We start from the raw sequence: 23,822 nt of genomic DNA on the forward strand, positions 1-23,822 counted from the left end.
CCGCCCCTTCGACCCCATTCCCTGCAGTCTGGACGTTCAGGCCCTCTCGGTCTGGGAGATCCCGGAGAACCACCCACGGGGCTTTAAAAAATGTTGGTGCCAAACACCTCCCCGAAATAGGGCCCGCCCTATCTCGGTCGCGGAGCGCGGGACCTCCGTGTCCACCCAGCGCCACCGTCCGCGGGTCCGCTTTGCGCAGGCTCGGCGTCCCCGCCCCATAGACCCCGGCCCGGGCGTGGCGTGGTGCGCAGGCGCGATGTCCGCCACTAGCGCCCCCCCTTGACCCGGGCGTTGTGCGCAGGCGCAGTCTGCGCAGGGACTGGCGGGACTGCGCGGAGGCGACTACAGACATGTCAGGGGTACGGGGCCTGTCGCGGTCGCCAAGCGCTCGGCGCTTGGCGCTGGCCAAGGCGGTGAGTCCCTGCCGCGGACTGGGGCAGGGCAGGCGGGGGGCGAGGCGGCGGTAGGAGCGGGACGGTCCCCAGCGGGTCCGAGCGGAGCGGGCGCCGGGTCCCCGCGCCCCCTGCCCGGGGATCGGGAAGGGGCTGGGAGAGCCCTGGGCCGGTGCGAGGGGGAGCCGCGGAGTGTACTCGGGGGCCTGGGGAGCTCGGTCCTTAGCAGGTAGGCCGCGTCCCGGTGAAGGTCGCGACCCCGCGGGCTTGCTGGGCGTCCCCTCCGCCGCTTTGGTCCGGGCCTGGGGTCCGGCGACCTCGCGGGCTGAGGTAGTTCCTCGCCTCAGTGCCTGGCGGGTGGACTCGGGGAGGAGTCGTGTCTGCCCAAGGTCACCGGGGTGGAGTCCTGGCTGGGCCGGGCCTCTGCCGCCCTCTGTGAGGGTTGTCCTGAGGGGCCGCCCGCAGCCCGTGGGTGGGGCTGGCGGGGCGGGTGAAACCGCCCGGGTGGGTGCGAGGAGTGGCCGGGCTCGGCCGGGTGGGTGTCCGGTGGGAAGCGCGGCGCGCCCGAGCTTGGGCTTGCAGTTCCCCTTTCCAGAAAGCGCAAATCTGTGCATGTCCACTTCGGGACCTTGGAAGTTAAGGACCTGTACTTTGGGTCCTGTTTGGTGGCCCTTGTGCCACCAACAATGTGCCGGTGTTTAAAAGCAGCTGTGCCAGTTTTTAAAAATCAGACGGAGAGCTCAGGGCACTGACCGAGCGAGGACTCCAGGACCTGTGCTTGCCTGTGCGCTGAGTACCTCGAGGGCCGGGCTGGGCTTAGTCCAGGATGATGGTCAGGGTTATACTTCCCTGAGCCCTTGCTCTCTCAGTTTGTCTGAATGTGCCCTCTACGATTGCATCTTCAGAATCGGCCTTCTAGGATTTTATTTAATCAAGCGAAATTGGATAGGTTTAGTTGTTTGGTTCTTTTAAATGAACTTACCCACCCACCTCCTTAATTACAAAGTAATTTTAAATTGCAGAGTAAAAATCTCAATAGGAACCAAGGCATTCAGCAATATTGATTTGAGTTATGCCTGTGATTGTGCAATTTTCTCCTTTTGGAAATAGTTATTAAAAGTCTCTGAATTAAATGTGAGGATTAGTCATACAGCCATCCTGTCAACATCGGAAAGCGTGTAAACCGTTCTAGCGTGTTGCTGTGGTTGGTGCTGACTGAGCAGAGACCCCCGCCGCATCTTGGGCTCTTAGGAGCTGCTAGGAGGGCGGCCACAAGCAGGAGGTGAAGCCCATGGTCAGTGGGACTTTTTAGGGGCAATGGTAGCTTGTGGTTGGAGAGAAGCTAGTTAGAGCCAGTGCCTTTGTCCCCAACCCAGATGGTGCCCAGTGTTCCTTCTGCAGACTAAGGCCCCAGGCACCTCAGACCAGATGGCAAGATAGCAAAATGGAACCAAAATTTAGTCTTGGGTTTTGTAAAAGTCTTTTTATCTTGATGAAGGTAGCTTTTCCTACAGAAAGTCGTGCGTTTTTGGGTTCTTCGTTGGCTGCTTTTGTGATTGTGTAGGTTGTACATGCAGATTCGTTTCTTGCTCATGATTTATAGGTGCATTTTATTCGATGAGGACCCCTTACTTTGCTAGATTTCGGATATGAATGTCTCTGCACTTCTTACTTTTCCCCCTCCACCTCCTGATTCAGTCATCTGAAATTCTGTATTGTTAAGCAAGGTCTAAGTATTCCTTTTAGTTATATGTTCCCCATTTTTTTTCTTAGAGGAAATGTTTGATAGTTTCTCCTAAAAAAATTAATAATTGGCACAAAAGACTAGTTTTGTGTCAAAAGTAGTTTTGAGTTTTATCTAAAGACTGACATTGGCTTAAAGTTGGGCTTTCCAGATTCAAAAATCTGCCCCAGATGAGATTTAGATGCAGAGGGTTAGTGTCCTTTTCCCCGGGGGGATGGCGTGATGATTTGTTCAAGATTGTGTTATAGTAGCTGCCCCTTTTAAGCCAGCTGTGTGTGTGTGTGGTGGGAGGTGGGCAGTGTGTATTCCACATCAACATCCTAGAAAGAACGAATAAACATTGAGTGATCTCACTGTTTCTACTTACATTTGGTATAATATACTGTTTTTATTGATGCTATTACCTATGTTAATAGGGCACTTTACAAAATTTTCAAGAACGTTTTTATTAAAATTATTTCAAAGACTTCTTTCTTAAAATATGATTTTACCATGTAAAAAATTATACTAAGGTAGAAGAATATTCGTTCTTTCTCATTTTCTGAAAAAAGAAAAAACTAAATTAGCTTATGTCAATAAAAACAGACTAGAAATTGGAGAAATGAAGAATAATTTTTTATCCCGCATAATAAGTAATTTGTGAATTGCAAGTATTTCTAAATACTTGAAGACATCCCTCACATCCCCTCTTCTGATTGCTGAGCGCATAATTTCCTAAAGCTTTTTTTTTTCTTTTGTTTTTTGGAGACATTGTCTCGCTCTGTCGCCCAGGCCGGAGTACAGTGGCACAGTCTCGGCTCACTGCAACCTCTGCCTCCTGGGTTCAAGCGATTCTCCTGCCTCAGCTTCCCAAGTAGCTGGGATTACAGGTGCCCGCCACCACGCCCAGCTAATTTTTAGTAGAGAGGGGGTTTTGCCATGTTGGCCAGACTGGTCTCGAACTCCTGACTTCAGGTGATCTGCCCACCTTGGCCTCCCAAAATGCTGGGATTACAGGCATGAGCCACCGCGCCCAGCCCCTAAAACTACTCTTTATGATATTTCTGAGACTATTCAGTGGTCTTCTAAAATGCCGCCAGCAGAATGGAAAACGCATCCCCTGAATGGCTGGCCAACCTTAGCATATGGGACAGTGTCACCTCTCTCACACAGAGCCACTAAAAACTAAACACTAAAACCAGTTTTCTTGAGTAAAGCTTTCTAAGATGGAAAATTTAAGCAGCGAGATATGTCAAGTTGTAGACGTTGGCCAGGAAAAAGCCAGCAGCAACCAGGCAGGGGAGAGTGTGCATCCGACATCCTCCTGTGTGATGAAGGGATGACACGTCTTCCCTCTGGGCTGTCAGCCTTTACTGTTCCAGGATACAGATCTCCTGATTCAGTGTCCAGTGCCTTTTGAACTGACCGCAAGCCCTCCTGGACGATTGGAACTGTAATGTGGAAAGGGCTCTGATGGAGCCGGTTAAAATGCTTCATTATCTGCAAAATACCACATACAGTAATACGATCTGGATGTCTTTCCCCTCCTCCGCTAAGTAGCATAAGTGAAGACTTCCCAGAGGAAGTGCACCTTTTTCATCTCGTATCTGAGTCAGTGAGTATCCTTTTTGGAAACAAGCTTCATCCTGGTTTTCTAGAGTGCCAAGTCAGGGTGGAAAGGAGGACCTGGGGGCTCAGTCCTTCCTTGCCCCTTGGGCTGCCCTTCAGGGTTAAGTAGAGGGTCCCAGCTGAGCTCTCTGGATGCACAGGAGCACCTGGGTACATAAGAAGGTGAACAGTTTGCAAGGGGAAGTTTGAATTACTATCCCCCACAGCATCTGTTCCTTCAGGACACTAACCCTCTGGATCTGTGTCTTCTGTGTCTCCAGTGGCCAACAGTGTTGCAAACAGGAACCCGAGGTGTTCACTTCACTGTTGAAGGAACGAGAGGGCATCTGCTGAAGTTTCAGATTCCGTAAGTTCATGCTTTTTGTTCCATTATAAATGATTTTTTTGGCTTGGGGGTAAGGATCTATACCAGTTTGTTTTCATATGAGTCATAGACATAAGGGAAAAATTTCTCATAGGTATCCAATGCATGCTGAAATTATTTTCAGTGTAATAATACTTAATCGCAAGTACAAATATAAACATAGATGTTAACATTTTTACTTGTATCTGTTATGTATCTATAAATTAGATTTAAATTTAGGTCAAGTAAAGCAATAAATTAAAATGAACAGTATCTGCTGTGATAGATGATAAAATCCTACCGAAAAGAGGACCGTGGGGCCCTTCCGGTGTGGGTTCCTTGGTATTGAGTGTGCCTGTTCTCTCTCTGTTGGAAAACTGAAACTTGCTGAGAAGTTCTTTTCTCATAAGCTCACAATAGCGACTGAATGCTCCTTGGCACCTTCTCAGGCATAAGCATAGGCACGGCCCTGAAGTAGAGGTGTGGTCCTCAGTCTGATCCCATGGAATAGACCCTCTACCATTCATAGAATCTGATTATCAGTCCCTTCTCCAGGTGCGAATGTGCCTACTTCTCCCCGCACTGTTCAGGGCTCAGCCCCAGGACAGGATGGAGGCCCTGTGTGCCCAGCAGTTGCTCCTTTTATCTTTGTCAAGCTCTTTCACTGGCACAAGAGTCTTCATGTTTGGCATAGTGGAACGTGTGATTGACAGGTGAATTTTTCTTTCCCAGATTTCTGCTCAGTATCCAGTAGTGGATCATGAATTTGATGCAGTGATGGTAGGCGCTAGAAGGGCAGGCTTGCGAGCTGCATTTGGCCTTTCCGAGGCAGAGTTTGATACAGCATGTGTTACCAAGCTGTTTCCTACCAGGTCACACACTGTTGCAGCGCAGGTAAGAGAAAGGTGCCCCACTGTGCTCCCACTCCGTGCAGGTCCCGCGCAGCCTCGCACTTTCTACCTGGGCAGCCTCCTGCCTCCTCCCCGTGCTCCAGCCACTTGGCCTCTTGCTGTGCCTTACTCAGCTCACCCATTCAGGGGTCTCTCCCTGGAGCCTCTTCCCTGGGGACTTTGAAGGGCGGGAGCCTTGTTGTCACTCTTAATTCAGACTCCAGTCACACTTGGGTTTTCTCTGACCATCTACCCTCCCCACCCACCCCTGCCACCCCAACACCTTAAGAAAAGGAGATCATCTAAAGAGGAGGATTCAGAATTTAGGTTGGGGAAGAAAAGGGCAAGGGTTTCATTTGTCGCTGTGGTGCTGTCTTCTGGGACTCTCTGAGGTGTAAGACGGTGGTGGGCACACATAGCCAAAGGAAGTAGGGGTACAGGGGAGTGCAACTCTGAGTATGGAGTTTATTACTTGGCAGGAAGCACTTCTAATCTTTAACACATGCCCGTAAATGCCTTTGGGAAGATTTGTTAATAAAATTATGTGGAGAGATTCATGGAGTACCTTTTCTGTGCCAGATACGTTAGGTAATAAGCATATTACAGGTAGCCTTTCACTCACTGCTCCAGTCAGCCCTTCCTGGACTTCCCTCTGTCTCCACCACACAGATGAGGAGACTGAGGCTAAGGGATGGAATCACTGGGTGAGTCTGGGAGGGGTTGTGATCTGGAATCTGTCAGGCCTGGCTGCTCCTCTGCTGAGGTCAGCCCTCACTGGGAGTCACCATGTGAGTAGTTGGCTTTCTCTGAATCCCCCAGCGGGTGGATTTGGGCCTGGAAGACAAAGCTGGGGCTCCTGTTAGTGGCTTGTAAGGATTGGTTGGTGTTTCCAGGTTGGAATCAATGCTGCTCTGGGGAACATGGAGGGGGACAACTGGAGGTGGCATTTCTACGACACCGTGAAGGTCTCCGACTGGCTGGGGGACCAGGATGCCATCCACTACGTGACGGAGCAGGCCCCCACTGCCATGGTCGAGGTGATGGGCGGGAGGCTCTGGGTGCTCTGGTGGTCTGTTTCTAGTACAAGAGTCCTGGAAAAAATGTAAGCAATTGAGGCAGATGTGGCAGTCGAAAGAATGGTGATTAGCAAAGCTCACAAGAGAAGTCTTTGTCCATCATGAACTATGTATTACATGTAATAAGAAAAACTTCTCTTTGATGAAGTGTTATTTTCATAAAATAGGTTAATTTGGGTTTGCAGATTTGTATTAAAGTTGTTTAGTGTAGATTAGCTGTGAATATCTTGACTCCTTTAGGGTAATAAGGCTTTTGTTTGTTTTTATCTTTCACAGGTAGAAAATTATGGCATGCCGTTTAGCAGAACTGAAGATGGGAAGATTTATCAGCGTGCATTTGGCAGACAGAGCCTCAAGTTTGGAAAGGGCGGGCAGGCCCATCGGTGCTGCTGTGTGGCTGATCGGACCGGCCACTCAATATTGCACACCTCATATGGGAGGGTAAGGCCGCCCTACGTCCACCTGAGACAGGACACGTAGTGCTGGGGCTTGTGGTGACAGCGAGGAATGGGTTAGCGTGCCCAGTGAGTCAGCCAGAGATTGCGTAAAAGGCAACAGAGAACAGCCGTGTGGGGCACATGCAGCGACTGTGGATGTGACAGGAGCAGACGTGTGCCTTGAGAAGCTGCCCCTAAGGCAATGTGTGAGTTGCTGCCTCTATGTTGGAAAGTTGAATTGATAATCTTATATACCAGGTTTTCACTTGGGATATGTGACACTCAGCATGTAAGAACAGAGCAAGTAGGCCAGGCACAGTGGCCCACGTCTGTAATCCCAGCACTTTAGGAGGCCAAGGCAGGAGGATCACTTGATACCAGAAGTTTGAGACCAGTCTGGAGAACATAGCGAGACCCTGTCTCTACAAAAAGTTTAAAAAGTAGCTGAGCATGGTGGTACATGCTTGTAATTCCAGTTACTCAGGAATTCCAGTTACTCAGGAATTATCCTTCCGCCTCAGCCTCCCAAATAGCTGGGACTACAGGCATGTGTTACCATGCCCAGCTAATTTTTGAGGGTTTTTTTGTTTTTGGTAGAGACAGGGAGTCACCATTTTAAGCCCAGGCTGGTCTCAAACGCCAGGGCTTAGGCGATCCTCCTGCCTTGGCCCGTCAGGGTGCTGGCATTATAGCCATGAGCCACTGCACCCGGCCTGTTGTATTTTTTATTACTGTTTTTAATCAGTAAAATGTCACTGAGCCCCTGAATTCCCTCTGTAATTTGCTTAGAGCTCCACTTCTCATGCTTTGTCTTCAATATGTGAGAAGTAACCACCGAAAAAAGAGCATGGAAACTTAGAAAATCAAAAGGCAGGTGAGATGCAAGAATCACATTCTTGTTTTGAAAGCAAGATTGCCCTTTTTGTATACTAATAAAAATTGTAGCTTTTGAAATACATTTAGTTTAGGGTTTTTGATCTCCTTTGTTAAAATTCGAGAGCTTGGCACGCCCTGTTTCTCATCGCACTGAGGAGTCACAGAGCCGCTGTTTGGGGCACAGACTGCCGGACTGCCCAGGTTTGGGTTTGAGCTCTGTCCTCAGCTGCATGACTGGATGTTACCAAGCGTTAATTTGCTTGTCACTGAGAAAGGGGGTCGCACTACCCAGAGTTGTTGTAAGACTTAAATGAGTTTAATATGTGGAAAGCAGCTAGAACTGCCCATAGCAAGTGCAGTGTAAAGATTAACTAAAATAATCGTTATTACTGTCCTTGCCACTGTTTGGGTAACTTAGATATGAATTCTCCAAGCTCGTATTCTTAACTAGTCACCACAGTATCATAGTGCAAAAGAATGTTCAAAAATTAAAACAAAATTTGAGGCATCCAACGTACACCAGGCTGTAATCAGAGTATTGGCCAGAGGTCTGTGGGCCGGCCTTTCTCCTCTCTGGGGACGCCGCTCTGCCCCAGCCTCTGCTGCAGCTGTCAGCCTTGTCAGTGCTTTTTGTTATCCAGACTTTCTACTGTATCTTAACTGTTCTTTCTGTTCAGTTTTGCATATAATGCCTTCTGCATATCTTTTTAGTCTCTCCCCCAAAAAATATCTTGTGAAAAAAAATAATGCATTTGAAATAGAGACCTAGCAATTGTTAGGTTATAAATGTGTGGTTTTTTGCAGGCACGTATGGTGCTGGTTGTCTCATTAACGGAAGGATGTCGTGGAGAGGGAGGCATTCTCATTAACAGTCAAGGCGAAAGGTTTATGGAGCGATACGCCCCCATCGCGAAGGACCTGGCGTCTAGAGATGTGGTGTCTCGGTGGATGACTCTGGAGATCCGCGAAGGAAGGTGCGTGTGGTTTACCACCAGCATTGTCTGAGCGGGCACACGGGCCGGGGTTGCTTCTGTGAGTTTCAGCTCCACTCGCCCTCACCTTCGTGTGCAGGCACATGTGCACAGCCACCTCTCTCAGCTGCCGGCAGGCGTCTGTTAGTCTGTGATATTTTCCTAAAGACCTACATTTTGAAAATTTTAGCCAGTTTCTTTCTCAAATCTGTGGAACAGAGTTTCTCTTAGTGTGTGTGAGTATGTGATGGAGTATGGGAGAGAGAGACACACACCCAACCTGAAGTCGGTGTGTGAGCCTTACGTGTTTTGTCTGATACCCACAGATGTTTTTCGACAGCTTTCAAAGTGTGTGGGTTATTTGCCTTTCAGAAAAACAGTTTGCAGCTCTTTCATTGCCTGACCCTGTTCTTTAATGTAATGACACTTGCTAAATATCTGCTGGTATGGCCTTTAGAGGTTTTACATTTTTATATTAAAAAAAAAATGTCAGATGGTTTTTTGTAATATGGTGGCCCTCCGTATCCATCGGTTCCACATGTGTGGTTTCAACCAACTATGTACTGAGAATAAAATTGCATCCTTACAAATACGCAGACTTTTTTTTCCTTGTCATTGTTCGCTAAGCAACACAGTGTAGCAGCTGTTTACCTAGCATTTACATTGTATTAGGTACTATGAGTCATCCTGGAGTTGCTGTACAACTTAAATGTAAAACTTGAAATGAGGATGTTTGAAATATGGAGGGGGATGTGCATAGGTTATATGCAAATACTCTCCCATTTTATATTAGGGACTTGAGCATCCACGGATTTTGGTATCCGTGGGGGTCCTGGACCCAACCTGCCACGGATACGCAGGGACGACTATTTGGCATAGAGGCCTAATGCTTTTACCAAGGACAGCCGCAGCAGGCTGTGACCCCTGAGACGAGTGTGAGTTCAGTAAGGGCAGAGTTTTTGTTCTGGTTCTCAGCTGTGTCCCAGCACCTGGGATTGTCCCTGGCACACAGTAGATGCTTAGAAAAGATTTGATGAGAGGGTGGCCGTACACGAGGGGAAATTTTCCTCAGTATCAAAACATGTTGAAACTCACACGCTTCCAAGATGACGTATTCTCAGGTCTGCTGCCATTGCCGTTCTTTGCCTTATGTGATGGTGTTCTGTCTTACCAGAGGCTGTGGCCCTGAGAAAGATCACGTCTACCTGCAGCTGCACCACCTACCTCCAGAGCAGCTGGCCATGCCCTTGCCCGGCATTTCAGAGACAGCCATGATCTTTGCTGGTGTCGACGTCACGAAGGAGCCGATCCCTGTCCTCCCCACTGTGCATTATAACATGGACGGCATTCCCACCAGCTACGAGGGGCAGGTGATGGTGCTGGCTTCTCTCCCATAGCTGGAAAGAAGGCTGGGACAATGGGGCCCATCTCACAGTTGTCTCTTTAGATCTTAGAGGAAGAGACAGATGTTTCCTTCAAGAAAGTACTGTATTGTTTTCTAAATTGCACTTGAAATTTCTATCACTGGAGGATGGAAGGAGGCTTAATAATTTATTCCTCCTTAGTAAACTGTCATAGATACATCATTTGCAGCTTTTCCCATTTTATAATTACTTTCCTATATGATCTTGTGTTATTTCTAATGATCTTATACATCAAGGGATCTTTATAATTCCTATTTCTAATGATCTTGTACATCGAGGGATCTTTATAATTCATACCTTTGAGTGGTTTGTGGTTCACACAGAGCTTGTCAGTCACCTAGCCTCCTTGTTGGGCGAGGTGGGTGGAAGCTGTTACTTTCCCTGCGTAGATGAAGAGGTGAACAGCGGGTAGAAGAGTCTGGAACATCAGTCTCCCCTGCTGATGTTCCTCCACCTGCCGTGCTCCTGGGTCTGAGCTGGAGCACAGGTGGTGAGGGCCTCGGGAACATGGGACACGGGGGACAGTCGCAGATGCTGACATTGGAGGTCCTCTGACCTGCTTGTAACAGCAGGTGCTCAGGGGCAGAGGGGAAACTGGGGGATACATTCGGAAGTTTCCCTCTGAAGAAGAGTAGCTATGGTCCTTACTTCCTTCTTAGATATGGTCTTTACTTCCCTCTCTTTGTTTCTTGGAGATGGAGACTCGCTCTGTGTCGCTTAGGCTGGAGTGCAATGGCACGATCTCGGCTCACTGCAACCTCCGCCTCCCAGGTTCAAGCGATTCTTCTGCCTCAGCCTCCCAAAGTGCTGGGATTACAAGCATGAGCCACTGCATGCCCGACCTACTTCCCTCTCTTTCTCTGACCTGCAGCACAGACACCCTGTTGAGGGAGGTGGGCTTGTGGAGGAATGGGCATCTTGACATTTCACCTGAAATCTTCCTTTCCACAGGTCCTGAGGCACGGGAATGGCCAGGATCAGATTGTGCCCGGCCTGTACGCCTGTGGGGAGGCCGCCTGTGCCTCGGCACATGGTGTCAACCGCCTCGGGGCAAACTCGCTGTTGGACCTGGTTGTCTGGTCAGGCATGTGCCCTGAGCATCGCAGAGTCGTGCAGGCCTGGTAAGTGTTTTCTTCAGGACCCAGACTATTTGAGAAGGCGCAGGAGGTTAGTCTTTTTTCTTTTTTTTTGAGACAGGGTCAGCCCAGGCTGGAGTGCAGTGGCACAGTCATAGCAGCCTCAACCTCCCGAGCTCAAGCAGTCCTCAACACCTCAACCTTCAGAGTCCCAAGTAGCTGGGACTACAGATGTGCACCACCACACCTGGCTAATTTAAAAAAAATTTTTTGGTAGAGACAGGGTCTCACAATATTGCCCAGGCTGGTCTTGAACTCCTAGACTCAAACAGTCTTCTGCCTCAGCTTCCCAAAGTATTGGGATTACAGGCATGAGCCACTGCACCCAGCCAGGTTACAAAGCCTTGATTTCTTACTGGAAATTTGCTTAGTGAGCATATAGAGGTAGTCTGGGTTTTTTCCCCTAGAAGTGATTAAACTGAGAAATCCAGAGATTATATGGTGGTAATGTTGAGACTAGATAGAGGCTGGTTGGGGATCTTAACAGTTAAGGTGACATTTTTGGGGTTACATTTTTGTTTTTTTAATTATTTTGCAGTCATTATTTTCTGCTTAGTAAAAGCACTATTAGGAAGCTGTTATTTTTAGGGGAAGTTCATTACGTATTACTTGCCTGATAAAAATCACTTATTTGCAATGAAATATTTAAAATAGTTGGCATGAATGAATATGTAACTTCTTGGTACTTAGAAAAATAATTTAGGCCATTCTAAAAACAAACTATAGCTAACCTCTATTAGAGGAGAAGGGCTGACTTAGAGGGAACAGGATTCCCACCCTCTACGGACAGATTCGATTTCACTTGCTGGTTTTCTTTTCATGATAGCGTCAAATAATGTGCGGGAAAAGAAATACCGTGTGTGGGAGTGTGAGTCTCACGTGCACGCGTGTGTGGGAGTGTGAGTCTCACGTGCACGCGTGTGTGGGAGTGTGAGTCTCACGTGCACGCGTGTGTGGGAGTGTGAGTCTCACGTGCACGCGTGTGTGGGAGTGTGAGTCTCACGTGCACGCGTGTGTGGGAGTGTGAGTCTCACGTGCACGCGTGTGTGGGAGTGTGAGTCTCACGTGCACGCGTGTGTGGGAGTGTGAGTCTCACGTGCACGCGTGTGTGGGAGTGTGAGTCTTATGTGCACCAAGAGCAGGACAGTGAGCATCGCTCCCACCTCCAGAGATCTTCACGGTGTTTATGCAGCCTCGTGTGCTCAGAACAGTGTGAGGTGGATGAGGCACTGGTGGATGTTTGTGTGGCAAGGATGGTGGGACCCCCGGCCCACGTTCTTCCCGTTAGCTTTCTCTGGTGTTAACTGTTTAGCATCATTTCTGCTGTTTTTATAGAACAGGCGCTTTTTGCTTTTTGTATGGACTCAAGTGAAATAAAAACTAGCACTGCCGAACCTTATAAACATGCACCCTTTTATATCTGTAGTTAGAAAGGTACAGGTAGTATTAAAAGGGTAGCTACTTCAGACACTGTGTCTCTGTGGATCTGACGACAGCTCAGGAGGCCAGCACATGCAGAGCCGGCGTCTCATCCCAAGCCGTTGCTGATCATCGGTGAAGGCGGAGTTCAGGTGCATCATTCCTGACGCCACAGGTTGTGCTTGTCTCACTCCATAGCCCTGCACTTTGAGCAGTGAGGTCTGATACCACTTCTGTCAGAGCAGTGTAGAAATTTTGAGCTTCTCTTTCTTTGAAAATGCAGAAAAGAACATTTTGTGAGAATACCCTATACTTGACATCTGAGAAACCGCTCACACATGCAGCATCTCACGCAGAATGCTGTGGAGTCGGACTCAGAAGGCTGCACGCCTGTGATCCTGTTGATACGACATTCTGGAAAAGGCACATCTAGGGAAGAAAAGGGATTGCTGGTTGCCAGAGGCTGTTTCCTGATTGTGCTGAGACTTACAGACACAGCTCTGTGTGTGTCAAAATTTGAAAAACCTACATTAAAAATGATGAGTTTATTTTACTGTATCTTTATGCTTTAATTTTTAAAAATGAAAAGGAAAGAAAAAATGCTTGTAGCATCCCTACTTCTCCCCCAACCCCCGCCCCCCCCAGAAAAAAAAATATATATGTATTTTTAGACATAGTCTCCCTCTGTCACCCAGGCTTGAGTGCAGTGGTACGATCAGGTGCACGCCACCACATCTGGCTAATTTTTAAAAATGTATTCTAGGACAGGGTCTCCCTGTGTTGCCCAGGATGGTCTTGAACTCCTGACCTCAAGTGATCCTCCTGTCTCAGCCTCCCAAAGTGGTTACATGCATCTATCCATGTGTTAAAATCGGTAGAACTGAGGCTGGGTGCAGTGGCTCACACCTATAATCCCACCACTTTGGGAGGCCAAGGCAGGCCGATTGCTTGAGCTCAGGAGTTCGAGACCAGCTTGGGCAAGGTGGTGAAACCCCGTCTCTACCAAAAATACAAAAATTAGCTGGGCATGGTGGCTCACACTTGGGTAGTCCCAGCTACTTGGGAGGCTGAGGTGGGAGGATTGCTGGAGCCTAGAAGGCGGAGGTTGCAGTGAGCCGAGGTCACACCACTGCACTCCAGCCTGGGCAACAGAGGGAGGAGACACTGTCTAAAAAAAAAAAAAAAAGAAAAAATAAACTGTAGAACTGTCCATCGAAAGAAAAAAGTCAATTTTAATGAATGATCAATTTTTAAAGCGTTATAAACAAAAGGAAAAGAGACACCAGCAAGCCTGGAAGCATTTGAGCAGATCCTCAAGAGACCCACAGCCTGGTCCCGTGGAGAGGCGGTAGGCGGGACAGGGCCTGTTTGACTCCTGCATTTCATACCTCCTATCTCCTGCATGTGTTACCTATTGAAGAAAAAATATATATAATTTTATAAAAAAAAAAAAAACTTTAAAACTTTTTTCGAGACATCTTGGAAACATAAGAGTTGCAAATCTTGGCCGTGTGCAGCAGCTCACACATGTGATCCCAGCACTTTGGGAGGCTGAGGCAGGTGGCTCACCTGAGGTCAGGAGTTCGAGACCAGCCTGGCCAACATGGTGAAACCCCATCTCTACTGAAAATACAAAAATTAGCCAGGTATGGTTGCATACTCCTGTAGTCCCATCTACTCCAGAGTCTGAGGCAGGAGGATTGCTTGAACCAGGAGGTGGAGGTTGCAGTGAGCCGAGATGGTGCCACCGCACTCCAGCCTGGGCTACAGAGCAAAATTCCATCTCAAAAAAAAAAAAAAAAATTGCAAATCTTGAAGTATAGGTGAGAGCACACAACAGTCCAAATCAGCAGGTGGCTTTCAAGCACACAGCAGCCACCTTCCTCCCCCTAATGCGAAGGACAGTGGGGTGGCCGGCCCCTTGGGACCACCATCTGGAAGGTGTCTTTTTTTCTCCTTAGTGGAGTGACATTTATATACACTTAATGTATATAAATTTGTATACATTTAATTTTTTTTTTGTAAGACAGGGTCTCACTCTGTTGCCCAGGCTGGAGTGCCGTGGCACGATCTCGGCTCACCGCAACCTCCACCTTTCGGGTTGAAGCAGTTCTCATGCCAGATAATTTTTGTGTTTTTAGTAGAAATGAGGTTTTGCCACGTTGGCCAGGCTGCTCTTGAACTCCTGACCTCAAGTGCTTCACCTACCTCAGCCTCCTAAAGTGCTGGGATTACAGGCGTGAGCCACCGCACCCGGCCTACATTTTAATTTTTTAATTTTAGAGATGATTTCTAGTTTATTCACTCTAAGATCACTTAATGGATATCTACTGTGTGCCAGCAGTTTTGCCTTTTATGTCTGTTCTTTAAAATTGGCCCCAACTCAACAGATGGCCTCAGATGTAGGGTGGGCTGGCACTGTGTTAGCTCAGGAGACTTACACAGTTTCCAGGCTCCTTGAGCGGCTATGCTTCATTTTTGTGTGTCATACTAAATCCATTTGGTTTTTTAAAACGGTTTTCAAAAGTTAAATTCTAGCTCTTTTTGTTGTTGTTGTTTTAGGAGATAAAGTCCCTCCAATTAAACCAAATGCTGGGGAAGAATCTGTCACGAATCTTGACAAATTGAGATTTGCTGATGGAAGAAGCATAAGAACATCGGAACTGTGACTCAGCATGCAGAAGGTAAGAGCCTGGACTCGCTCTGGAGTGAGCAGGCTAGCTGCATACCTGGCCCTGCACTGGTTTTGTTTTTTTAAAAACAGATCTAGGGGGATGCAGGTGCAGTTTTGTGTGGATGTACTGGGAAGTGGTGGAGTCTGGGCTTTTCATGTACCCGTCACCCAAGTCGTGTGTGTTGTACTCAGCAGATAATTGCTCATCCCCACCCCTCCCGCTTTTTGGATCCCCCAGTCTCTGTTAGTCCACTCCGTGTGTCCATGTGTACTCACCGTTCAGCTCCCACTTCCAAGGGAGAATGTGTGACACTTGACTTTCTGAGTCACTTCACTTAGGATAGTGACCTCCCGTTCCATCCGTCTGGCTGCAGAAGACATGATTGCGTTCTTTTTTTATGCCAAGTAGTATTTCATGGTATATATGTACCACATTTTCTTTATCCGGTCGTCCGTTGATGGGCACTTAGGTTGATTCCATGACTTTGCTATTGTGACCAGTGCTGCTATAAACATACGAGGCTGCACCAGTATCTGGAGGTGAACAGCAGTAGGACATACTCCTCACTGTATCAAGAATATGACAGAGACCAGAAGTGCACTTCTTCTCCACATAGAAGGTCAGCAGGCCAGGGCAGAATTAGTGACTGCTTAGCATCCAGGACAGCATTCTGTGGTTCACTCGTGTGTGCTTGGGCATGACCGCCGTGCCCTGACCGTCGCTGGCTGTCATGGATGAGTCACAGCGTGGAGGAGAGGGAGCCGCAGGACCGCCGCAGAAGCTCCGTCCCCAGCAGGGCAGCTTTCTCTTAGAGGTTTCCTGGAGTTCAACACAACACTGGTGCTTACATCTCAGGCCCAGATATTGATCATGTCATCATGCCTGGCTTCCAGCAGCTCGGAAACGTCTTTAAGCTGGACCTGTTGCTGCCCCTAAATATACTCAGCAGAGAGGGAGAGTGGGCAGCGGGTGGACAGTGATCTGTGCGGCCTGTGCTGCTGGGAGTCGGTCCAGTAGGACCGTCTGTGATGATGGAAATGTTGAGTGTTTGCCATCCAGTATGGCAGCCATTAGCCATGGGGCCGTGGAGAACCTGATATATGGTCAGTCTAAGGAACTGACTTCCTCTAATAACAAGGATTCTTGTCCATGAATGAGATCTCTTGTCTACTATTTGCAAGAATTTCTGCGTATTTTCTAGAAAGAAGTCCACTGCTTTAGTCCTATTCTGAAAGGCATTTGGTGTTAGACACAAGAGAACAGGTACCCTGCTGACATTTTCAGAGGCCCGTGCCCTTCAGTCTTCAGGTGAGGCTGGGCTTGAGGGAGGCTTTGTGGAACGGTGAGAAGAACAGCGTGACTAAGGCACAGAAGGCTGAGTGATGCCCTGCAGTGCTTTTGTAGGGTTGGAAGCCAGCTGGGAAAGAAGGAACCCTTGCATTAGAGAATGGGAACATGCCTTAGGATAGAGAAATGGCAAATCTGAGATAGTTTGAAGTGAGAATACTAGAAGTGTTCCCACCAAACAAGGTGTGTCTTCGTGCCTGCTGTATCCCAGGCTCCGTGAGGTGCCGGAGTCAGCACTGAACAAACAGAGCTTCCTAAGCTTGCAGAAATGCATTTCGTTGGGGGAAGGGATTTTTCTGCTGACTCTGGCTATTAATAGTAACAATCAAAAAAAGAAATGAGGTAAATTGTTAGAAACAGGCCCCCAAATGTGGCCATAAAGTGGCCCCAAAACTGGCCATAAACAAAATCTCTGCAGCATGTGACATGCTGGTGATGGCCATGACGCCCACGCTGGAAGGTTATGGGTTTACCGGAATGAGGGCAAGGAACACCTGGCCCACCCAGAGCGGAAAACCTCTTAAGACGTTCTTAAACCACAAACAATAGCATGAGCGATCTGTGCCTTAAGGACATGCTCCTGCTGCAGATAACTAGCCAGACCCATCCCTTTATTTCCTGTAAGGAATACTTTTAGTAAGTCTTATCACTGGCTTGCTGTCAATATATATGTGGGTAAATCTCTGTTCAAGGCTCTTGGCTCTGAAGGCTGTGAGACCCCTGATTTCCCACTCCACACTCTATATTTCTGTCTTTAATTCCTCTAGTGCCACTGGGTTAGGGTTTCCATGACCCAGCTGGTCTTGGCAGTAAATATTGAAAAGGAATAGATACAGTTGCCATTATTTACAGATATAATTTCCAAAAAATTTCCAGAGAGTAAACGGAAAAACTAACAGAAACAAAACAAGAATGTAGTAAGGTATGTGGATAAGAGATTTGTATGTAAAAATCAGTAGCTTTGCAATGTGCCAGCAGTAATCTGCTCAGACATCAGTAAATATCCCATTCACATTTCAAACAAAAAAATTCAAAATGCCTTGAAATAATGTAACCAGAAATACGAAAAGATGATACGAAAACATCGCTGCTAAAGGACATGAAAGAATGTAATACTAGATTCTGAGATGCAATTTTTTTCATTTGTTCTTCCTGAAAAACCATTAGGTTGATGTGCATTACAGTGTTACGATTATGTATGAGTCTAAGGAAAATCAGATGAAATGTCCAAATTAAACCATGAAGGTGCATTGGTAGAGGAAGAGACAATTAGGGTCAGTGGAGCAAAGCACAGTTAGAGGGAGAAGCAAGGAGGAGGAGGGATCACGGAGGTGGTGCCTGTGTGTCCCACAGGAAGCAAAAGCTGATGCCCAGTTCCCAGCATACCTAAGTAAACTTCAGGTCCACTCCTAGCACGTTTCTCATGATAGTAAAACTATGAAGGAACTCAGTGTACAAGGAGCTTCTACAAAATAGGCAGAAGACAGTAGCCAGATGGGCCAAGGGCCCCAGCCACCCACGCCCCTCCCTCTCCTTGAAGACCTTCGGTTCCAACCCCACCATCAGCAGGGCTCTGCTCAGTTCCTCCTTGTGTGTATCACCACAGGGCTGCTGGCTCGTGTCACGTTGACCACCAGACCCCACGTCAGGAGTCCCGCCAGGGGGGTGGGGAGGCAGCGCTGCCTGGTTGGCCGCGGAGCCGTATGGAACGTGGTGCCTCACAGGCAGTCTGCTTGGCGTCCTGGACCCTGGCTGTATCCCGCTGGAAATGTGTGTGGGTCTAAGATGTGTATATAATAGAAACATTTATTCAGAAGCTTTAGTCAAAACTTCATTTTTAAGTTCAGAGTAATAAACTCATAGTCTAAATTTCCTAATTTTTCTGTTTAATTTACATAAATAAAATGAAATGCAAAACAACAGGTCTAAAAGTTAAGCAGTTCTTGGTATGGCTGCTTCTATGAATTAAAAGTTTACAAATAATATTTTGTGCCACAGTCAACGCAAAATCATGCTGCCGTGTTCCGTGTGGGAAGCTTGTTGCAAGAAGGTTGTGGGAAAATCAAGCTCTACGGAGACCTGAAGCATCTGAAGACGTTTGACCGGGGTGAGCAGACAGTGGGCTCTGTGCACACTGTTGGGCCCTGCCTTCTGCAGGGTGGGCTGGTGTCTGTCCCGTCAGTGCTGACTTAGTTCCATGCTTACTGTCTGGATGGGTGCTGGCCCTCAGCTGTAAAGCCACAACCAGTGACTCCATGGACTAGCAGGCCCAGGCTGACAGCTTGGAGGGCCCATGTGACTGGGTCCCGCCTGCCCCTGATGGAAGTTTTTGTGTCCCCAGGAATGGTCTGGAACACGGACCTGGTGGAGACCCTGGAGCTGCAGAACCTGATGCTGTGTGCGCTGCAGACCGTCAGTGGAGCAGAGGCGTGGAAGGAGTCACGGGGCGTGCACGCCAGGGAAGACTACAAGGTGCACCTTCTCGCCACGCCCACCTGCACCTGCCTTTTCCTCCCGCCTGGTGGGACTCAGCCCCACCCCTGCATTTTCTCTGCATTTTATGTCGTTTCCCCAAAAGTAAATCCAAAAAATGCCTTTTTCCCCCTGGTAACTTTGATCCCTGGGTTCTCGCCATTTTCTGGATCACTGTGACCTGTTCCTTGCTTTGGGTCGGCATCCACTGATGCCAGCAGTGGCATCTCCAAGCCAATGTGCTTTGCTGTTAGAAGGCCAAGGTTAGAAGTGCAGCCAGCATGGCATGACCAGGAAATAAATGCCAGTTTATTAAATAACGAGTAAGCCACCGTTTCAAGCCTGCCCTGTGGAGGAAATGCCAGTTTATTAAATAACGAGTAAGCCACCGTTTCAAGCCTGCCCTGTGGAGGAAATGCCAGTTTATTAAATAATGAGTAAGCCACCGTTTCAAGCCTGCCCTGTGGAGGAAATGCCAGTTTATTAAATAACGAGTAAGTCACCGTTTCAGACCTGCCCTGTGGAGGAAATGCCAGTTTACTAAATAACGAGTAAGCCACTGTTTGAAACCTGTCCTGTGGTTTGGAAAAGGTATTATAGAGCCTGTCCTGTGGTTTGATTACGGAGCCTGCCCTGTGGTCACTTGTTCTTCAGATGAACTGATTTTTGTGCAGAGCACACGTGTTGGATTCTGCCTGGTAAGAGTTTTTCACATATGATAGCAAAAAACAACGGAAAGGGAAGCTTGGGGTGCAAATGCAAGTTCAGGATAAACCACATCGGCAAAAGGACAAAGGCTCCACAAGGCAGGCACACAGGCTGGTTCAGGACCATGTGTGGGCGGCTGGTGGCAGCCTTTCCAGTCAGCTGAACACGGTGAATGGGAAAATCATTTTTATTGACCATGAAATTTTACTGATTTACCCTCCACTAGAATATGCTGATGGCTGTGATCACTGCTCAGAAGTTGCTCGTCTCCTCATACATATTAAGAGTCTTTCCTGCAAAGTATATGAATCCGTTTTTGCCAGAATACAGAATAATAATAAATTTATTATTTTTGTTTTTATTTTTTTGAGATGGAGTCTCATTGTCCCCCAGGCTGGAGTGCAGCGGCGCGATCTCAGCTCACTGCAACCTCTGCCTCCCGGGTTCAAGTGATTCTCCTGCCTCAGCCTCCCAAGCAGCTGGGGTTACAGGCGCATGCCACCATGCCTGGCTAATTTTGTATTTTCAGTGGAGATGGGGTTTCACCATGTTGGCCGGGCTGGTCTCGAACCCCGACCTCAAGTGAACCACCCACCTTGGCCTTCCAAAGTGCTAGGATTACAGGCATGAGCCACTGTGCCTGGCCAGGAGCATAAATTTAGTTGGTGACAACGAGTTTTAATTAGAATAGAAGCCAGGTGCAGTGGCTCCCACCTGTAATCCCAGCATTTGGGAGGCTGAGGCAGGCAAATCACTTGAGCCCCAGAGTTCTAGACCAGCCTGGGCAACATGGCGAAACCTGTCTCTACAAAAATTAAAAAATTAGCCAGGCGTGGTGGTACACACCTGAGGTACCAGCTGCTCAGGAGGCTGAGGCAGGATGAGTGATTGAGCCCGGGAAGTCAAGGCTCTGGCGAGCTGTGATCACACCATTGCGCTCCAGCCCAGGTGACATAGCGAGACCCTGTCTCAAAAGGAAAAAAAGTGTTTTTAATAAAAACAGGCTGAAAGAAAAGATGGAGGTAGTCTCCCAGCGCTTGGAGCAAAAAGACAAAGTATTTGATAAACTCTTAGGTACATAAAGGATGTCTAAGGGAACATGCGGACATGGATTACTCTGGACTCACTGCTGGCTGCACATCGCTGGCCAGCCATGTGGCCTGTGTGCGTTCTGAACGTGTTGATGGTGCCAACCTCCTGGGCTGAAGTGGAAATGGAATGAGTTCTAGGGCATCTGTCTCTTAGATCATTTTAATGTTTGCTGTGTTTTTTCTGTATTGCTCTGTTAGAGTAATGAGAAATGTGATGGTGTTTCTGGCCTCAGGTGCGGATCGATGAGTACGATCACTCCAAGCCCATCCAGGGGCAACAGAAGAAGCCCTTTGAGGAGCACTGGAGGAAGCACACCCTGTCCTATGTGGACGTCAGCACTGGGAAGGTCAGTGTGGAGCTCTTTCTCACCACAGCCCAGCACCCACACGGCCCCGCCCAGGTCTGCGGGCTGGCCTTGCTGATGGTGAACGCGGAGGAGCAGGCCAGATTTAAATCAACTCCGGACAGATTTGAGGCACCGCTGAAAAAGGCACTCTGACAGCAGTCGGGCTTCGGGCTGGAAACAGAATCCAGTGCCTTCAGGTGGTTCAGAGGAGCCTTAAGGAAGGGTTGCTCCGTGGTGTGGGCCAGATGGAAGTCACTGGGCAGGAGCAAGTGTCCAAGGCCTGGTGGCAGGGGAGGAGATGATGATTGTGGACCTAGCGAGAAAGTCAGCATCTGTGGGGTGGGGACAGAGCCACTACCAGAAACCAGTCCCGAGCCAAGGGAGCCCAGAAGAGACCCCTCCCCTCTCCTCCCATGGGCTGGGCCAACTGGAAGCATCTGCAAGGGAGCTGATGGGATGTGGTGCAGCCCTTAGCATCCCCTGGGCACTGAGCAAGCAGAGAAGGGCAGAAATGGAGGCAGGGTTGGGGTAAGCAGCGTCCTGGGAACAGCCAGCCAAGGGTGTGGTAGGGGGATTGCAGCTTGTTCCACACAAGCACAGCGTCTTGGGAACAGCCAGCCGAGGGTGTGGTAGGGGGTTGCAGCCTTGTTCCACACAAGCACAGCGTCCTGGGAACAGCCAGCCGAGGGTGTGGTAGGGGGGTTGCAGCCTTGTTCCACACAAGCACAGCGTCCTGGGAACAGCCAGCCGAGGGTGTGGTAGGGGGGTTGCAGCTTGTTCCACACAAGCACAGTTCACCCGTGTGGCATTTCTGCTGGGCATTGAGATTCAGAAATCATGAAGATAGAAAGCTTTTACCCTTAAGCTTTTCATAACTTGTAAGGGAGAGTCGTATAATCACTTAGCTGTGTCTGTGGAAGTTACCTTTGGACTCTCACTATCATCTAGTGTGTCTGTGACTCAGGCAGTGGGTCATTTTCAGGATTTATCATGAAGGCCATTTCCTGATAGTATAGGGAGGTCACACTTCACTCGCTTAGCACAAGTCTATTTTTAATGTTTCCGGGTTCAGGTTTTTTGTTTTGTTTTTGTTGTTCTGAGATAGAGTCTCATCTTTCTTGCCCAGGCTGAAATGTGGTGGCTCGATCTCGTCTCACTGCACCCTCAACCTCCCCCCGGCTCAGGTGATCCTCCCACCTCAGCCTCCCGGGCACATGCCACCATGCCTGGCTAATTTTTGTATGTTTTGTAGAGACGGGGTTTTGCCACGTTGCCCAGGCTAGTCTTGAGCTCCTGAGCTCAAGTGATCCACCTGTCTTGGCCTCCCCAACAGGCATGAACCAACACGCCCAGCCAGTTTCAGTGATTTTTCAAGAAATACATACTCATTTTAGAAAGTACAAAGAGATTGAAATAAGAGCTCACTAACCAGAGATGACCCATTATGGTTTAAATTTCTTTGTATATGTGCCTACCTTTTCCTGTGTGTGCATATTTAATACATGGCTTGAGTATTCCTTCTCTGAAATCCTTGGGACCAGAAGTGTTTTGGATTTCAGGCTTGTTCAGACTTTGGAATATTTGCATTACACTTACTGTCTGAGCATCCCTAATCGGAAGATCTGACTCCATAGCACATTTCTTTTGAATGTCATGCTGGTGCTCAGAAAGTTTCAGATTTGGGAGAATTTCAGATGTTTGGATTAGGAATGTTCTACCTATATAAATATTTACTTTGAAGTAGAAAAACTGGAAGTAGATAGTTTAAACATGAAGTGTCTTGGTATAGACAAGGGTTCTCCCACTTTTCATGATGGGAGCATTTTTGTAAAGCACTGAGAATCTGGTACAGTGTCATTTTCGTTGCTGTGTTCCACTCTACCGATCTGCCGTCATTTACAGTCCCCTGTTGCGCATGTAGATCATTTTTGAATTTGTTATTGGAAAATACTGCAGCAAATACCTTAAAGTTCACATGCCGTCAATCTACTTTTATAGTTAAAATTTGTCAAAAGGAACACAAGAGATGGCTTTTTGTACATTTTTGTGCTTAACTTACCACTGACTTCTTTTCAAGGTCACTCTGGAATATAGACCCATAATCGACAAAACTTTGAACGAGGCTGACTGTGCCACCGTCCCCCCAGCCATTCACTCCTACTGATGAGACAAGATGCGGTGATGACAGAATCAGCTTTTGTAATTACCTATAATAGCTCATGCATGTGTCCATGTCATAACTGTCTTTATACGCTTCTGCACTCTGGGGAAGAAGGAGTACATTGAAGGGGGATTGGCACCCAGTGGCCGGGGAGCGTGGCACTTACCTTTGTCCCTTGCTTCATTCTTGTGACAAGATAAAACTGGGCACAGCTCTTAAATAAAATATAAATGAACAAACTTTCTTTTATTTCCAAATCCATTTAAAATATTTTACTGTTGTGACTTTAGTCATATTTGTTGACCTAAAAATCAAATGTAATTATCTTTGTATTCTGTTACATCAAAATCCAGATATTTTGTTGTAGTTTGTTTTTTTTTTTTTTTTTTGAGACAGAATCGGTGCAGTGGTGCAGTCTCAGCTTACTGCAGCCTCAAACTCCTGGGCAGCTCAGGTGATCTTCCCGACTCAGCCTTCTGAGCAGTTGGGGCTACAGGTGTGCACCACCATGCCCAGCTCATTTATTTTGTAATTGTAGGGACAGGGTCTCACTGTGTTGCCTAGGCTGATCTCAAACTGCTGGGCTCAAGTGATCGTTCCTCCTTGGCCTCCTGAAGTGCTGGAATTATAGGTGTGAACCACCATGCCTGGCCTTGTAGTTTATTTCCAAGTTCAAATTAATGTTGGTGCTTTTCCTCCTTTTTC

General features: G+C 47.8%; 2 protein-coding genes across 2 annotated transcripts in view; both read left to right on the forward strand.

Annotated features, from left to right (window-relative positions):
* The first annotated feature begins 260 nt into the window (after window positions 1-260).
* Window positions 261-23,356, forward strand: LOC100979967 (succinate dehydrogenase [ubiquinone] flavoprotein subunit, mitochondrial). The gene is given in 15 exon segments (XM_055111006.2): window positions 261-413; window positions 4,005-4,053; window positions 4,056-4,090; window positions 4,820-4,981; window positions 5,871-6,014; window positions 6,330-6,494; window positions 8,171-8,340; window positions 9,512-9,707; window positions 10,713-10,837; window positions 10,839-10,882; window positions 14,879-15,000; window positions 18,337-18,445; window positions 18,680-18,810; window positions 20,843-20,956; window positions 23,034-23,356. Coding segments are annotated over 15 exon segments (1,716 nt in total). The 5' UTR covers window positions 261-350; the 3' UTR covers window positions 23,121-23,356.
* Window positions 23,053-23,822, forward strand: part of LOC117974248 (mucin-20) — a 44,931-nt gene continuing 44,161 nt past the window's right edge. Inside the window, exon 1 of the mRNA XM_063602640.1 lies at window positions 23,053-23,155. The gene's annotated coding sequence lies outside the window, so the exon portion shown is untranslated. The remainder of the gene's footprint in view (window positions 23,156-23,822) is intronic.

This window comes from Pan paniscus, chromosome 2 (genome assembly GCF_029289425.2).
Source record: "Pan paniscus chromosome 2, NHGRI_mPanPan1-v2.0_pri, whole genome shotgun sequence".
Lineage (NCBI taxonomy): Eukaryota > Metazoa > Chordata > Mammalia > Primates > Hominidae > Pan > Pan paniscus.